Source organism: Coenobita brevimanus, chromosome 54 (assembly GCF_032717465.1).
Source record: "Coenobita brevimanus isolate Jiangsu-jjx chromosome 54, ASM3271746v2, whole genome shotgun sequence".
Taxonomy (NCBI): Eukaryota; Metazoa; Arthropoda; class Malacostraca; order Decapoda; family Coenobitidae; genus Coenobita; species Coenobita brevimanus.
In genome coordinates this window covers 2,384,523-2,403,306 of record NC_137007.1, presented here as the reverse complement: position 1 = coordinate 2,403,306, position 18,784 = coordinate 2,384,523, and the positions used below count along the sequence as shown (strand labels likewise).

The 18,784-nt window shown below is 41.0% G+C and overlaps 1 protein-coding gene across 1 annotated transcript in view; it reads left to right on the top strand.

Annotated features, from left to right (window-relative positions):
* The window catches only part of LOC145401007 (RUN and FYVE domain-containing protein 2), a 64,487-nt gene that overhangs the window by 21,210 nt on the left and 24,493 nt on the right, over positions 1–18,784 (top strand). Inside the window, exons 6-8 of the mRNA XM_080273371.1 lie at positions 2,893–3,053; positions 9,211–9,388; positions 11,812–12,072. Coding sequence (XP_080129497.1) covers positions 2,893–3,053; positions 9,211–9,388; positions 11,812–12,072 — 600 coding nt within the window. The remainder of the gene's footprint in view (positions 1–2,892; positions 3,054–9,210; positions 9,389–11,811; positions 12,073–18,784) is intronic.

The window sequence follows — 18,784 nt, the reverse complement described above, 5'->3', positions numbered from 1 at the left end:
CAAAAAAAAGTATTACGTTCTTCCTCTGTCCTCTTATCATTTTTTTCCTTTACTTCTTCCTTTAATGATTTTAAAACTTCTCTTTCTTCTTCATTCAGATCTTTTCTTATTATAATATTTTCCATCCCCACCTCTTTGCTTAATTTCCAGGTCACTTTAAGTACTGTATCTCATTTATTACACTTTCTGATGTAAACTTGACTCTCATTGGTCTTGTTTCCCCTTTCTTATAAGGCCCTATCCTCCTTACTTCCTCAATTTCTTTTACCCACTTGTCTCCTTCGGGGTCAATCTTGCCTAATATTCCTCTCACCATGTTCGTGTCTTTCTCGAGTCTTGCGAACCTAACCTTTTCTTCCTTTTCCCTGTTTCCAAATACTACCACACATCTGTTCCTTTCTACAGTTTCTCTCACTATTTTCTCTTTTTTCTTCAGTATTTTCACTACATTTTCTTCCATTTCTTTCTTGTTCATTTCCCTTTCTTCCTGGATGATCTCTCTTAAGCTGACCACTTCTTTCTGTTCTTCTTCTACGTGTGCCCACTTTGCCTTGTGTTCTTCTAGTACATTACTCACCTTCTCCGTTTTATTAGTACTCTCTTCAAGTTTCCTCCTCAGTTCAACATTCTCCCTCTTCAAATTCTTAATCTCTTCATTGGCTGTTTCGTTGGACTGGATTAGACTCTGTATGGTGGTTTCCGTATTTCCTGACACATCCTTTATCACTAGATTCTCTACTTTTTTTTCGAGTTCACTAATCCTCATAATTAATGTTTTCACCAGGTCCATGACATTAGTATTAGCATCAAATCCTTGAAATTCCATTCCCTCATTGTTTACATTTTCGGCCATCTTTAACGTACCGGTAAAGTACCTAAACAGCTGTTACCGAATAAGCCACAAACATTCATGTATACTATTGCCAACAAATCTTTACATTTTTGGTAGTCTGCCAACTTTCATTATTTTAAATTTAAAGAAAGACCCTAGGAGACAGGACAGACAAAATTCCTGAAACTACTCAAGGTTAGGAGCGATGCCTGGGACGACCTCTCTCTCCGGCTGCTCGTGTGTGTGTGTGTGTGTGTGTGTGTGTGTGTGTGTAGGGATGCCACACTGGTTGGTGTTTCCCGCACTTCCATTCTTGTACTAAACAAAAATTGTGTGTGTGTGTGTGTGTGTGTGTGTGTGTAGGGGTGCCACACTGGTTGGTGTTTCCTGCTCTTCCATTCTCTTACCAAACAAAAATTTGTTAAATGAACATAACGTTAAGCCAGCTCAAAGTGGTCGATAAAAACAAAATTGGGTAAAAGAGGGTTCTGTATATCGAGGGTTTCCTGTATAGTAAAGTAGAAGAGTGTGCGCTTAGATGTTATACCGTAGTCATGTAGAGAGGGTGGATGTAAATAGGGTGGTGAAAAGAGTTTATCTAAGCAAGTCTGAAGCTGGGAGGAAACATGGCTGCCCAGATAGAAGGTAGGTAGATATAGTAAATGAATTTGGGGGAAAGTAAGTGCAAATTGAGAATCTACGGAACTGATAGTAAAAAGAGCTGAAAGTATTTCATATAGAGGAGTGCATGTCAAGGGGATTTGTATTGCTTTTTTAGCTTGACAGCCATCAGGTTGACTCTGACAGGTTATTTTTAAGTAAATATATGTGGAAAGTATCCCTATGAGGTGGATTCAAAGTTTTGGGGCATGAATTGTAAGTGAATGAGTGAGTGATCCATTTTGTTGGGTATGCTGTTGATCAGTTCTCCCACTGTCATGTTTCTTCCTTTTCCTTGCTTTCCAAATACTTCCTCAACCCACCTGTGGAAGAAGAAGCATGATGATGATGATTATGATATTTTATTCAGCATAGGAGAGCCCCCTCAGGGTGAAGAAATGTGAAACAACTTTTAGTTATTCTTTCAGCCTGAGGATATATTTTATTTTGTCAAATACCAGACAGTTTTATTCAGCCTTGAAACTTCATGAGGTGAAAAGATTAATATTTAATGGTACAGGTATTTTAGTCAGACCATGATGTGAGGAGTTCTCTGTGGTTGAATGTTTCTGTGATAAAGATTATGAGGGCGTTAACATATTTAGGATGTGAACTTGATGAAGAAGTGGGAGAGAGTATCCAATAGGGCAGTAAAATTAGTAGTGTACAGCACCGAAGATCCTAGTACAATAGAAATGCAAGATGAAAGTACAGTAAAATGATCCCAGGATCCCAACTTTGCCTTAGGGCAGTGATAGAAGAGCTGAAGTTACAGTGTAGAGCATTAGAGAGGAGTTCAGTTATTTATATATTAAGTTACCTGAAAAGATGGATGAACAAATGCTTGTGTATGAGTGTGATAGAAGTTGATGAGGGAATGAGGACAGGAAGACTGGGAATGAGATTGAAGAATTAAGTGGAAAGCTACATGTAGTCCTTGCTATAAGTGAGGGATGAGTTTTAAAATTCTGTATCACGTCTCTTTACATATTCTTTTTCATGTAAATTGGGGAAAACTATCAAATCAGACTCATGGGCAGCAGTGGAACTTTGATGGGCAATTTTTCTCTAATTTGCTGAGAACCTAATAGGAAAAAAAGGGGAGGAGGGTACTAATAATGGGGACTGTCTGTACCTGAGGAAAGATGGCTTGTCTTGGAGGGAAGGGCCAGATATGTATGATGATGGAGGCATTTACAGGAAAGGCATTTTTGTCATTAAAGAAAATGCATTTTTTTCATGGTTGACCTCATACTGTCTTTGCATTGGAAAAAAGGCCAGGATGATTGTGATGACTAACCTTGATATTTGTAATAAGGCATCTTGCAGTTCATCAGATTCACTTTTTTTCTTTGAAAATTATTTTATTTATTTATTTTTTTTTTTCATTTGTCGCACAGGAAGAGGACCTTGACAGCCAGATGGGTGTTATTGACTTCTCGCTGTACCTACGTAACGCTGCCTCAGATGCCAGTCCAGATGACCCTCTTGATCATAACACTGACATGACTACAGTGCTAGACCAGAAGAACTACATTGAGGAGCTCAATAGGCATCTGAAGTATGTTGAGGGTCTCTGAGGATGGTTTTATGTATATCATTGCGTGTGCATGCATGTCTTATCTATTGTATATGCTTTACTGTATAAAGTACAGTACAGGTTTAGGAAACTCCTAGTATCCAAGTGACTGTTACCCAAATTTTTGCTTATGTGGATGGCCATTTTTATACCATTTTTGTTATATGACAGAATTCCAGTTAATGCAAATCCTCAGTATGAAAAAAATGCTTGTATGCAAGAGTTTTCCAACTCACACAAACCTCATGATATGAGGAATGCCGAGTCAATTCCATGACTGTTCAAAGCTTGTTTGGTTCCAGACTACATACCGTATCATAGCATCGCCTAATGCACAACTTGCTGCATGGCAGTATATGTTTGTACAGCACTTGAACTGTAAAGTGTTGTTATATCTGCAGTAACTGTTGAATGAGTGTTGCATTGTTTTCATTGCAGATACAGTATTGTACCATCACTTTTCACTAAGTTAATGAGCTGACAGTCAAAGTTTAGGAAGCTTGTCTGTTTAATGCCACCACAGCCTTGCTTACATCAGTGTTGCCCACTACAGAACTCAGCACATGGCCTTATATGTTAATACAGTATTTGGCCAGTGAAATGTATTATTTCTGTTGCAGGTATTCTGCTACCATAAGTTCTTATTGTGTGTTGTGTGACCTTTGTTGCATGTATTGTACTGCTGTAAGTGTGTAATGAATATGTAGTACAGTAAGGCACCAGCTTTTGTGACATCAGGATTGGCAAAAATTGCATTTTTGCAACAGCCATCAAATCTTCCCATGATTTTACAGCCGACAGCAGAAGTTCGTCCCTCTTAGCGTGCGTGATACGAGCCTGTTGATCTGGTAACACTGTATGAGATAGAGTTGACAGGTACGCTTTAAATGGCTAATATTAAAGAAATGTGTTCGGAGATAAGAACACATTCTCTAATGATAATATTAATTTGCAGCAGGTGGGATAATAAAGTTATTGTGAAATGTTTGACATTGGTGTATGAAGATTCTTCGTTACGGACACAGACGCCTAGGATTACTTGGACTGGACTGATGTTGCCAGCGAGTATTATATGAAATATTATAGAACGATTGCAGTCTTAAAGGTGAGGTTGCAAGAAAACACTAATTACGATGTCAGTTACACACTAAACAAACACAGAAACTGCCAGTTCGTGTTTCGCCAGTATGCGATTTTGTTTTATAAGTTAAGTCACTTCCCTTTCCGACCTCTCTCCCCACCCGTCTCTCCTCTTCCAAGTCATGCTCTGCCATCATCCACGTTTTATCGTTAATGTTGAAAATCGTATGTCTGTAGGTAAACTGTGGGAAATAATATAAAAGTGTCAATGAGCTTCTTTTCCTCCATCGCTTGAAGTGTTATCAATGACTTGAATATAAATGTTAGTAACATGAATAAATAGTCAGTGGTGGTTAGGAGACATTTCTTGTCATCATTTATGTAACACTTACCTAACTATCGTTCTTACAGTGCCCAAAATACACTCCCTCTCCACCCCCTCGCCGTCTCCTCCCCTCCCCCTTCCACTGTTTCCATCACTTCTCCCCCCTCCCTCCGCCCCCATTTCCAGTAACTTTCATTTCTAGCCTGCAACACTCCGAATCCCTCCCCACCGTGTTATTGTATTGACCCTGCCCAACTTCTCTCCCTTGTCATTTCAAATGTCTTTTTCTCTCCCTTTTTCATTTTTGTTTCGGGAATCGAACAACATAACGATGTTTGGGTCATGTTTTTGTATAGTATCCTTTAATAATGTGTAATATTATAATGACCATGACAATGGCGGTCAAGAGGCATTAACTGTTCAAAGGACGGCAGTCAGTGCCTCAGTTTAATGATCATTTTATTTCTCCCCCTCTAGCCATTAATATCTTGCTTACACTTATTTTATAAATCCCAACATACATAAAATATGAAGCACAAACGTCCTTTTCACCAAAAAAAGTATAAAATGAAAAATAATCATTGCGTATGTTGTATGACTGAGGTGGTTTGGACATGTGGAGAGAATGGAGAATGAAAGACTGACTAAGAGGGTGTATGTAGGTGAGGTGGAGGGAGGGAGAGGGAGGGGTAGACCGAGGATGAGGTGGAGGGATGGAGTTGAGAGGAATATATGGGGGAGGGGGGGTTGAGTTGGGGGGAGGGAAGTCAAATGGTGGGTGACAGAGCGACTTAGAGGCGTTTTGTCTGCGACAACCCTTTCTGGATTAGGGCGTCGGGCTATAGATAGATAGATAGATAGATGTTGTATGATCTACACGCATCCAGAAAATATTTTCTTAAAAGTACTGTCAGTATTCTTGGTGATAATTTGTAGATCTTCAGTTACGATTAAATATAGCAAAATAGATGATAGTCACAAAAGCTGTATCCTCATACATTTGGCTACCATAATCATCGTAATATACGATGAAGGGGGATTATACCCCTCTGGATGAGTAGATTAAGCCCTTATCGGAATATGCTTGTCATGAGCCTGGACAGCAGGCAGATGTAAGTGGAAGTATGAGATTGTCGCGGTGTAAGGGTTAATTATGGTAAAGGTTCGCTTCCTATCCATCCGAGTCCTTGTCACTCCTGTATCGATAATATCGGCAGTTGCAGAACAGATGTTCAGGGCGCTGACGGACAGCCATGCCGTTACCTTTTGTTCTGACCATGCAATGCAGCTATGGGAATGGAATGATAGGGATAATCTTGCTGACTGCATTCTCTGACCTTGTAAGATCATGCGTTGAGGGAGTTCAGATCAAAGTATGTCGATGGCATATTGTTTTAAATTATATATAAGTAGACGTATCTCATAGGTCTCACTTTAGTGCGGAACACAATGTGTGGGGGGGGAGGGGATTATGGAAGCAGGAATACTTTGGGTGAGGGAAGGGATTACATATATTACAAGCTGGGACAGATAAATATGTTATAACGTGAAGGGAGGAGTGAGGGATACAGAAAGCGGGAAGGAGGCGAGGAGGGAAGGAATCTACAAGGGGGGGATGGTATTGAACACTGATAGTTACGGTGGACATATTGTTATGTAAGTAATTTGGTTACTTGTGTGTAATACAGTTGGCAATATAACATGCACGAGTATTGTGTTTATAATGTCATTACAATTAAGACTCAGAGTCCTGTAAATGGTAATACTGTAACTGTATTCAAATTATGAAGAACCGATCTAGTTAGGGAGGTAAACAGAAGCAGAGTCAGTTAAATGAAATCGTTGGGAAGGGTTGGGGGTGTTGAGGGAGAGAAACAAGGGGTACTGGTAGAGGGGGGGAAGGGAGGGGGGAGAAGTGATGGAGACAGTGGAAGGGGGAGGGGAGGAGACGGCGAGGGGGTCGAGAGGGAGTGTATTTGGAGCACTGTATTAACGATGGTTATATAAATGTTATATAATGTGACGAGTAATGTCTCCTAACCACCACAGTGACGATTTATTCATGTTACTAACATTTATATTCAAGTCATGGATAACATTTCAAGTGATGGAGGAGGAAATGAAGCTCATTTGACACTTTTATATTGTTTCCCACAGTTTACCTACAGACATACGGTATTCAGCATTAACGATAAAACGTGGATGATGGCAGAGCATGACTAGGAAGAGAAGAGACGGGTGGGGAGAGAGGTCAGAAAAGGAAGTGATTTAACTTGTAAAACTAAACCGCATACTGGCGAAACACGAACTGTCAGTTTCCGTGTTTGTTTAGTGTGTAACTGACATCGTAATTAGTGTTTTCTTGCAACCTCACCTTTAGGACTGCAATCGTTCTATAATATTTCATATAATACTTGCTGGCAACATCAGTCCAGTCCAAATAATCCTATGCGTCTGTGTCCATAACGAAGAATCTTCATACACCAGTGTCAAACATTTCACAATAACATTATCCCACCTGCTACAAATTAATATTATCATTAGGGAATGTGTTCTTATCTCCGAACACATTTCTTTAATATTAGCCATTTAAAGCGTACCTGTCAACTCTATCTCATACAGTGTTACCAGATCAACAGGCTCGTATCACGCACGCTAAGAGGGACGAACTTCTGCTGTTGGCTGTACATTAGCTACTAAAAAACGCACTTTCACAGCCATTGGCAGCACAAGGTTAGGATTCTTGCCACAGCGACACCAGCACCAACACTTAGTTTTGGCCTGTTTCCCACACGTATTTGGTGTGTCCGCAAATTGAGTGTTAAACTCACATCCTTGATTAATAATTAATGGAAATATGTCATCTTTTGCTTCAAGTGGAGGTGGAGATGGACTGGGTTACAATGGAAATGGTGTAAGAAGGCATGAACCTGGAACACCAGGCAGTAAAGGGAAGGGCAAGGATGGCTGCTGCAAGGGGATGAAAAAATGCAGGTATGATGATGGGTTAAAAAATAAAATCGTGGCAGAAATGGAGAAAGGTGCTCTTAACCCTTAAATATGCAAAATGTATAATGTGCAAGAGTCAACTGTATGTAGTATGAGAAAACAGCTGAGTGAACTTACAGCCTATCTAGCCCCTGCGAAGAAGTATTTTGAACCAGGCCCCGGAGGTAGATGAGTGAAAAGTGACCAAGTACAGCTGAGTTACATATTGTATTTAAGTGTATATTATGATGTTTTTATATTTTTGGATAAGTTAATGTTACTTTATGATTATTTTTTTATTTTTTATTTTTTTATTTTTATTTTTTTTCAGACTCTGGGCAAAGGCTCAGGGCCTATTTCTTGGGGGCAGTCACCTATCCCAAGGCCCAGTAGTCCTCCTACACCTCCACATGTCACCACTTCGGCACTAACACGCACCATCCATATTGAATACATGCTAGGGCTGTCTCATGCAGGACTGGTGTATTGGTATTAGCGGGGGTACTTTTACGACATGTTGGCGGGTCACCTGGTAGATCAGGAAAGGCTGCTTTTTAGGAAATTCAGTGTGTTAATAGCAACATTTTAGGTAACTTTAGGATGTATTTAAAGTAAGAAATACACAAGGGGGGTGAGTTATCTTTCGGGCCCGGTCCCTATAAGCTTATTTCCCATAAGGTGAATGCCTCAACTTTGGCTGAATCAACTTTGGCGGCACTTTTCATGGTCCCTGTTAGGTGCAAAACCCGGTGCTTTACTGTATTATGATGATATGTACACTTGGTAACTCTTCCAAATGCTATATCTTGGTTCTCTTGGAAGGAGAGGTTACATTCTTTTCTTTGGTAACAACACTGAAATGGGGATTTGGGGTGAGGACGGTTGGGTCAGTGAGGTGTTGGTGCTGGAAGTAGTGGGTTGCCATGCATTGTACATGTAAGATAACCAAAAAATGAGTCAGTTCTTTTAAATACTATATGGACACTACCTATGGGAACAGTAACCTTGGTTGGTCCCTCAGAAAACCTCCTACTCTCCTGTCACATCCCTTATGCCCACAAATGCATTACCACAGTGGATGAAAAGCAATAGAATGCAGGTTGATGAGGAAAGCTGTAGTTTTAAATCTTGAGTTTCATTCTGTGAACCTGTGAAGCACTTACGAACTGTATTAAAGTGTTGCTTTCAAAGTTTGTTTGTTCATTTGTAAAGGCTCCAATATTTTCCACCCATTGGCCTAGATCACCTAGTGGTGGCTATCTGTGCTGCTCAGTCTCCAGCAGCCATTCTCTTCTGTCTCATATCCCTTAGGTCACACACTGTGACATAATCCCTTAGCTCATTTTTGTATAGCTACTTAGTTTTTATTTGTGTGTGATGGTGACTCTACACTGAGTGACAAGCCAAATGGTTTCCTGTATGCCAGGAAACCATTTATTACCCTGGGTGGCAACCACATAACCAGATTATGACGCTTATTGGCTTAGTGGGTAATTAAGGCACTCCAATCTGATTGAGCCTGTGTAGGTTTATATCCAAGGAGTGGTTGGGGTTTATTGCTCATGTAATGCCACTCAGGGATGAGTGAGGCTGGTCACTCATCTTAAATATCAGGACCAACTTGCCTAGCCCCGGGTTCCTATGCTGCACATGGGGCGACATAGGATTGGATGATGGGTGAATAGAGAATACTAGATAGGTAGATTATTATTCACCACTGTACACTTATAGCAACTCCTGTTTCAGTGCCACGGTAACCAACCTGCAGGCTAAAATGGAAACTCTGACCACCACCAATGCTCTTATGAAGGAGGATCTGGCTATAGCAAAGAATGCTATTCTGCATTTGGAAGAAGAAAACGATAATCTACGCAAAGAAAGGGGCCTACCGACTCATCAGCAGCAAGAACAAATGAATAAAGAGGTTAGTATTGTGGACACTCAGTTGATAGTTCTCCTGTTTTGTATTTTCCTGCTCCTGCTTCTGTATCCTATCTGCACCATAATTCACTGGAAGGTGGTTTGGGTGATGGTGATAGTGATGATGGCGAGGATGACGAGTAATGTCAAGTTGATGGTTGATGTAAACACTACTTAAATAAATAAGTTTCGGGATCTCAGCAGTAGGCCTGATATTTGAATGCTACAAAGACTTTGTTACTAAAAACATTCTTTTATTAAATACTTTCAACTAAGGTCTCAGGCTAGGGAGCCTGTTTCCTTAGTCTGATTGTTTTCAACCCTATGGCAGTGGCTTGCACAACACTTTTTAAATATCATAGACATTTCTGTGCTCTGGGAGCTTCCATGGCCAGGTAGGTTATGCTTAATCCTTTCTTGACATAGCAGAAAGCAAAATTATATAGTTGCTTCTGAGAATGGCCTTTCCTGCTATTTTTTCTGAACTGGCATTTAGTTATTAGGATTATTATTGGTTGTGTTTGATCTGGAGAGTGAGAGACTGACAAGGAGAGTGTATTTGAGGTGGAAGGTGGGGAGAGAGAGGGGGAGGTCAAATGTGAGATGGAGGGATGGAGTGGAGAGGTATATGAGAGGGGGGTGTGAGATGGGAGTGGGGCAGTGAAATGGCAGGGGACAGGGTGACATGGAGGCGATTTGTTTGTGGCCACCCCCTTACGGGATTGAGGCGTCTGACAATAGATAGATAGTTTGATCTGGAAAATATGCATGCATCTTTATGTACCAGTACCTTGTAATACATCCAGTCAGGCTCAGCCATGTTAGTTCAGGGCCATTTAATTCAGTTCAGATCCAGCTGTGTCTGTTTAAGTAGGTTGGGATTATCCACATCCATTTAGATTAGCACAGATATATTGTTTTTGAATTCCAGCTATGTTCAGACCTAAGTACATCAACTTAGGATTTAAATCCAGGGGCTGGTTTAGGTTTATTACTATATGATATCTCCCAAGGACAAACAGCTAGTCACTTGTAAATTTTTGGAAGAGTAGCCTAGCCCTAGGACCCTCTCACCCTGGTGGGGCAGAAATGGATTTAACGATGGGTGGGAGGATGGGGAACAAGAATGGGGGAAAAATAAGCATTGTGTTGCTCTTATATACAGTACCTGGTTCCTCATGATGTGTAGTAGTGAAAATAATGGAGACCTCATAGTGTCTCCACATCTGGTAAGAAAACATTGCCCTGTGTAACGCTGCTGGGAAGGATAATGAATCTGAGTCATGATTTTGCACTAGTGCTGTCAGGCCTTGCTATATCAGGGATGTGTCCCAAAATATCACATATTTTAATGCACTGCTATTGTAAATAGAGGGATCTAGTCAGTCAGTTTTATAGGTATCAGTGGAACTTTAATGGACAGTATGTTTCTAATTTACTGTAGACATAAATCCAAAAAAAAGGGCATAAAAAGGGTCAGATATAGAATAACTCATTGTACTGTACATAGGCTTATCTACATTAAAGCGAGTTGACTAGATTGTTTTTATCTTTGCCATGCATACTTTATTCAGAAGAGTGTATGTATTGTGCTAGTGGTTCAAAAATGGTAGCCACAGTCTGTGAGATACATGGTCGAGGGTGGGAACCTAGAACTCTGAAAGTCATTCATTCATCATCTAGTCAGTGTTGCCCCATGAGGAGCATTGGAGCCCTTGGCTACACAAGTTGGTCCCGACTTTTAAGATGAGAGTGACCAGCCTCACTCGTCCCTGAGTGGCATTACGTGAGCAATAAACCCCAACCACCCTTTAGGTATAGACCTGCACTGGCTTAGTCGGATTGGAGTACCTTAATTACCCACCAAGCCACCAGGTGCCATAATTTGGTTATAGGTTACCACCCAGTGTAGTAAATGGCATCTTGGTGTACAGGAAACCATTTGGTATGTCACTCAGTGTAGAGTCACCAGTAGACAAAGAAGAGGTAAGAATGAAGGAAAGAAAGAAGAGGAAAAAATGAAAGATAGAAAGAAGAGGAAGTCACAGCGCTTATTTTGTGTGGGGTGGGGGTGGGTGAGGGAGGAGTTGTACAAAGAAAGATGACCTTTGTGGTGAGGTATTGGCCACAAACTACAGTGTATTGTGTTGGAAATGAGGGTTGTATAATAATAAACCATAGTATCCTTCTGTTCACTGAGGAATACAGATATACCCAGAACCTTCCTTATTCCAGCCTAGTTAACCCCATGAAAGGTTGTGTCCGAAATACATGAGTTATAATTCTTGGGTGTCTAATGTGAAATATTAATGTTGATATCCTCAGACAGTTAAATATTTCTATAATGCTGGTACTGTATTTATGATGTCTTAATGGAATCTTAACCATGTTTTACTTAAGAAATCTTTTTCTTATCCAAATCTGCAGGCTAAGAAGGCAAGCAGAGTGAGCGTTATTGGGTGTGAGGAAGAGATGCAGGACCTGAGACGACAACTAGAGGAGGAGAGTGCTCATACTCGACAGGTTGAGAAAGAGCTTGAACTGCAGATTCAGATGAAGGCTGAAAGTGAGATGGCTGCAAAGTTGCTCGAGAAAGACATCCACGAGAAACAGGACACTATCATTTCACTCCGCCAACAACTTGATGATATTAAAGTCATTAATCTCGAGATGTATCGCAAATTACAGGTAAGTCTTGAAATAAGAGGTGAGAAAGTGTTAGGTTTTCAGTTTAGTTTGAATTATTTGTAGTCATTTGTATGGTTTGAAGTTATTTGAGTATCTTCTGGCCAAATAGTATTATTTTCCCCCACATTTGAGAAGTTGCTGGAAGCCTCACAACTAGTTGAACATGTGTCGTTGTGGCTTTTATGCATTCCTCTATAATTTAAGATTTAAAGCAAAGTCTGTCAACATGCACCTTCATTCGAGTGGGTAGTTGGATTCCCTCATGGGACTCTTTGACATAATAAGAAACATGGGGATGAGGATACCCTCTATGTACATTATTCCCTGCATGCTGTGACTCAGGAGGCAGCTAAAAGGGAGGGATTGGTCTAAGGTGGAAATCCAAATGCTTTCTGAACAGCTGCCCAGATAAGATTACAAAGGAATTTTATCTTGTGTTCAACCTGTAATAAATGGGTCCACAAAAAGATGAAGTGGTGTTAAATAGATTGGGGGATATGAGAAGTTTTCGATTTGCGATATGTTGGGGTGTTTGGACTGTGGACAGTAAATTGGAAAATGTTGATTTGGAGACAGCCACTTCGATTGCATGGAGGAGCAGTTGCTCTGTCGCTAGAATGAGAAGTTGTTCGAAGAAATGTTTCCCCTCTAGACCATAAAGGGAATTTTATCTCATGAAGGTACTCTACAAAAATACATGAGAAATATTATGCCATATGGCAGTGGGATGGGTTGTACAAGATTATCTATTCAGGCTGGGATGCACAAAGATGATAATGTTGATATGAATGAACAGGATTTTCACTAAGTGATATGACAGAATAGTTTGCTGTAAAAAAGATTTGACATAAGGTGATGCTGACCATTGCTATGTGGAGTGGCATAGCCAGGTCTTCTCAGTTGTGTAGTCCCAAGTTGGGGCCAGGCCCTTTTCTGAGGGGATCCACTGCTATAATGTGTGCATATTTTAAATAATTGAAATTTCAACTGGGGGGGGGGAGTGGCAAGGATCTGACTGGGCAGGGTCCCTATAGCTGTGTCACTGTGTGATAGCTTGGACACAATGAAAGGAAGGAGGAGAAGGACTGAAGGACTATCTGATGAGGATTACTGGTGTGAATGTGGAGGAAAGAGTGGCACAGGACAACCAAAGGAAGATGGATGATGTCTTGCATGGAGACCAGTAGACATGGACTGGACAAAGAATTGGATCAATATTGTGCTGCCTGGAGATCTGCCACGGTTGTAAGAGTGGAGTGAGCAGTTATGAATTTATTAACTAAGTGTTTTGTATACATCAGAATTAAACTTGACGTGGTTAACCTGTATTGTGCTTGCTATTTTTGAGGTGTATGGCTCAAAAGTGCTGGTTATTTTTTAATTTTAATTTTGTATTCTGCTGCTAAAATAAACATGTTTCACCAAAAAATGAATACTCACAGGTCATGGAAAGTCAGTCAGATTGCCAGCCCAATATCAGAAGGGGGCATGGCCAAAATGCCCTTCACGGTGCCTGTTGCCATGTGACATGCGTGTTTGTGATCGCTTTTGCACCTGTGTGATACCTTATGTGTTGACCCTTGGGTGCATTTGGGGTTGCATACATTTGGGTTTATTTGGGTTTTTAGTACTTTTTCTACATTTTCGGGATATTTTCAATTCAGTCAATCAATCAGTCATTTTCTGTGGCACCCCACGGGATGCATAGGGCCTCAATGAACTCTCTCCACCAGTATTTGTCTCTTGCCATCTCCTTCAGGTCCCACCAACACTCCTCTCCTGCTTCTTTTTTCATTGTCCTCAACCAGGTTTCCCTCAGCCTACCTCTACCTCTTCTTCCTCTAGCAGTCCACTCTGGCACATCCTGTATTAAACTACCTTCTTTTCTGTATATGTGCCCCAGCCACTTCCAGCGAGACAGTCTCACATATTCATTAACTGGTTCCACTCTCGTAATATCCCATACTCTTGCATTTGTAACTCATAATAATTATGAAGGAGTAAGATAGTTCACGTAACATTATTAAATGATTATTTGGTCTCGTTACATATCACTCAATAGCACAGTTCACTAAATTTGGGAACATCTGATACAGTAAGTCACTTTTGGTAATTGTGATACCAACTCTAACGTACGGAAGTGAAGCTTGGACATTGTTGAAAGGACACAAGTCAAGAGTGAGAGCAGAGGAAATGAGTTATTTAAGAGGACCCTGTGGAGTCACGTGGAGAGACAGGCTGACGAATGAGGATGTAAAGGAGCGTTGTGGTGTGGATGTGGATGTGATAGGAAGCGTTATGAGGAACATACTGAGGTGGTTTGGCCATGTGGAGAGGATGGAGAGTGAAAGACTGACGAAGAGAGTGTATGTGAGTGAGGTGGAGGGGGGAAGAGGGAGGGGGAGGCCGAGGATGAGATGGAGGGATGGGGTGGAGAGGTATATGAGAGAGGGGGGTGTGAGTTGGGAGCAGGGGAGTGAAATGGCGGGGGACAGGGCGACTTGGAGGCGATTTGTTTGTGGCCACCCCAAACGGGATTGAGGCGTCTGGCAATAGATAGATAGATAGAGATTATCTATATATTTTTTCTTTTTTCTTTTTTATAGTTTCAATCTCACATCACACATCATACATTTTATTCACTGTAGAACCTTCTTAGGGTGTGATATTCTTCAAAGCAAGGCTCTAGACATAAGGAAGTGTCACAGGCAGCAGAAGTAGGTGGTGTCCGTTCTTATTGTACCAGAACACATGTGCGTTCTTGGCATTTTTGGACCCCCACCCACGTAACGCATACATGCATTATTGACGTGGTATGGGATAAAGTGGCTCTTATTTTTGCATTATGTACCTCCTGTTGACAGAGGTATGGAATAGAAGGACAGGTTTTGGGAGCAATTGGGTACAGTGATAGAAAGTATGCAAAGAGTTGATAGTGCTGTGTGATAGGTGATGTAAATGTAAAAGTAGGGATGCTCACCATCCACTCACTCGATGTAGTGCTGCTTTGGGTGTCTGCCCTTTCCTCCCTTCCTTCCTCTTCTGTCTTTCATTCATTCTTTCCTCTTCCTTCTGCCTATGGGTGGCTTTACACTCCCTCTTCTGTCTTTCATTCCTTCATTCTTTCCTTTTCCTTCTGCTTATGGGTGACCCTACACTGAGTGACAAGCCAAATGGTTTCCTGTACACCAGGAAACCATTTACTATGCTGGGTGGTAACCATATAACCAAATTATGGCATCTGGTGGTTTAGTGAGTAATTAAGATGCTCCAATCGGATTGAGCTGGTGCAGGTTTATATCCAAGGGGTGGTTGGGGCTTATTGGTCACGTAATGCCACTCAGGGATGAGTGAGGCTGGTTACTCATCGTAATTGTCAGGACCAACTTGCCTAGCCCCGGGCTGCTACGCTCCTCATGGGGCAGCATAGGAATGGATGATGGATGGTATGGATCTTTGATTGATGAAATTGATCATTTTGTTGTGCCAGGAGAAAACAAGTATGGATGGAACCTGAAGTCAGGAAAGACACATACATTAGTAGCTTCATATACAGAGATGAGAGGAAATGTTGAAAGGAGTCAAATTGACAATGTACATTTTAGAGAGGAGAATGTTTGGGAGTCTTATTGATGTGAAAATTGAAAAAGGACAATGCGAGGTTGTATCTGTCCATATAGTGTTGAGTGGGGAGAGTTGGGACAAGTAAGTAAATTTTGTTCCCTACCAAAAGCTGTAAGAGATATTCATTTTGAAATATGAGAAGTATCATATATCACTGATATACTGTATTATGTTACAAAGTTACATAATTAAAACAAGCATAGTTAGTTACAGAAAAACTTACATTATTGTAAGTAGGCAAACTGGGCACAGTTTACACTGGCCATAGAAAAAGCACTAAAGCAATCAGGATAGACTCTTCCTCATCCATTGATAGAGCATTCATCACTGTCTTTGGAATTATGTCTATGGCCAGCAAATCTTATATTCTTAGTAGCAGTATTAAAAAAGTCAGCCTTAACTCCTCTTCCCATTTCAAGTGAGTCAAGGAAAGGAACAGATTAAGGTAAAAAGAAAAAAAAAACAGCAAACTAAAATAAAAAGAGAAACTTCAAACACTTTATAAAACACAAAGTGATAAGAGATTATAAGCAAGGTAACTTGAAAAATATTTTGGACACCTGAGATAATAGAACAAAGAGCGGCAGATTTTAGATAATAGTAATAGTCATCTGCGCATAAAAAAACACACTCTACTATCTCATGTAGCCTTGCTGGACAGTAGTATAATGTCCCCAACAAGAAGTAGGTAGTGGACAACTCTAATGTGCTATTTTTTGCATATGTAAACTATGAAAACATCACTCCATGAAATAATAAAATAAATAAATCATCATCATTATCATCATGGCCTCTTCCTCTCTTTGCCCCTTAGGATGAGCTGAGGTAAGATTCAGAGAGCAAGAAAAACCCAATACAGGATAGAGGGAGAAGTTTAAAAAAGTGCCCAATTGAATAGGAGAAATAAAAAAAATTGCCCAATTGAATGCTTTTGACAGTAATAAGACATAGCTTGATCAATGAAAACTTTGACAGAAACTCACAAGACAGTGACAAGAAGTGGCTTACCAACTTCCCCTCAGGTATTTAAATTCAGTTAAAACTCCAAATTTAGAATATTCCTCAACACAGTCTCACAGGGTTCAGGCCTTACACCCTCAGACATTTTTTTTCTATGACTTACTAACCCCATGTCCTTGTGTATCAGTTTTGTCATTGGCTGAAGACCTGATAACTGCTTTACAGTCCTCTAAAGCTCACCCTGCAGCAGACCTCCAATACTACTTACTCTCACTAGAGCAGTAGCATACATCATTATCATCATCATCCAATCCTATGTTGCCCCATGAGGAGTGTAGGAGCCTGGGGCAAGGCAAGTTGGTCCTGACATTTAAGGTGAGAGTGACCAGCCTCACTCATCCCTGAGCGGCATTAGTGAGCAGTAAACCCCAACCATCCCTTGGATATAAACCTTCACTGGCTCAATCTGATTGGAGCGCTGTAATTACCTACTAAACCACCAGGCACCAAAATTTGGCTATATTGTTACCACCAAGCATAGTAAATGGTTTCCTGGCGTACTGGAAACCATTTGGCTTGTCACTCATAGTTGAGTCACCCACAGGCAGAAGGAAGAGGAAAGAATGAAGGAAAGAAAGACAGAAGAGGGAGTGTAAAGTCACCCGTAGGCAAAGGGACGAGGAAAGAATGAAAGAGAGAAAGACAGGAGAGGATGGAAGGAAAGAAGTATGGAGGAGAGGAAAGGGCAGACACCTGAGGGCAGCACTATATCGAGTGAGTGGATGGTGAATGCCCCCACCTACCAGCAGTAGCATACACAAAGTAGAATGACTGCTAAGCTAATGAACTCAACCATCACTCTCTCCACTCCAGACATAAATGATTCTCAGACACACCCTCATGTCACATTGTAGTTAACCAGTCTTACCCCTAAGAAAGAAGTTTATTAGGTAGAAGGTGAATGGTGACCATCATTCCATGGGAGTGGTGGCAGCAAAAGGCTGGAAGTTGGTCTTGTGCAGCACTCGCAGGTGGAGGACCCAGCCACAGTTACTGGGCTGAGATGACTTCATGAATTATATAGTACATAAAGCTCCAACTTCCTTGCATGTGTCAGCTTTGGTCACCTAATGGTGACTCTTGATGCTGCTTAATCTCTGGCATCCCTATTTAAGGCTGAGTGACAGTAAGGGATTTTGCCATTAAGAAACTTGCCCAGTCAACTTTTAGGTACACCAGTGGTGCTTTAGCCACATTGCACCCAGTATCATGGTTAGTTGCCATCAGTATGTGAAAAGATACACATCCATGCATGGCCAAGTGCATAAAAAATGTACTTGTATATTTAACCATAACTCTGGATGTGGGGTTGGTGGAGGATTAGTGCCCCTCCCTGTAAAACAATTAACTCTAAGCCGTTGGCCACCCCGTTTGGGATACATGGCGTCTGGCAATGAATGAATGAATGAACTCTGGATGCACTCGTGGATTTTTGCAACAAACAGGCAACATCCAGGCATAATCTTTTGAACTTGGTGTACTGAAAACATTTATGGGTGCTAGGTTCATAGGCAATAGAAGGAAGCACCAAAAATAATTTACAACTATTTCATTCCAAACAAGTCATATAATAATATGTAAGTCTAAGCTGGACCCATGCCTTAGCAGTCTTAAACATGGAGAAAAAAATATATAAGCCAAAACCTTAGAATAATAACAAGGTGTACAAAAACCACAAACTTAAGAAACAGAAGTCCACCCAGTCAAGGATCACATGAACAGAAAAGGAACGCAGATCACCACTTCAGCACAGGATCCATCCATTCTTGTAACTTTATGTTGCATCATTCCCTTCCCCCTCAAAAAATATTTATACTATATATATATATATATATATATATATACAGTGCTCGTCAGAAGTATTCAGCGTTGTCCGCCAGGCGCGCAATACTTATGGCCCAAAAAGAATCACCCATTCTGGGGGGTAAGAATTGAGCCACAAGTTTGAGCTCCGAGCATGACGTCACGGTAGCCTGGGGCCTTCCGACGCGCTGGTTGGTTCCCGCCTCAGTCGCCCACGGGCTGCCTGAGAGAGAGGAACTCCGCCGAGTGTCCCTCTCAAATTGCG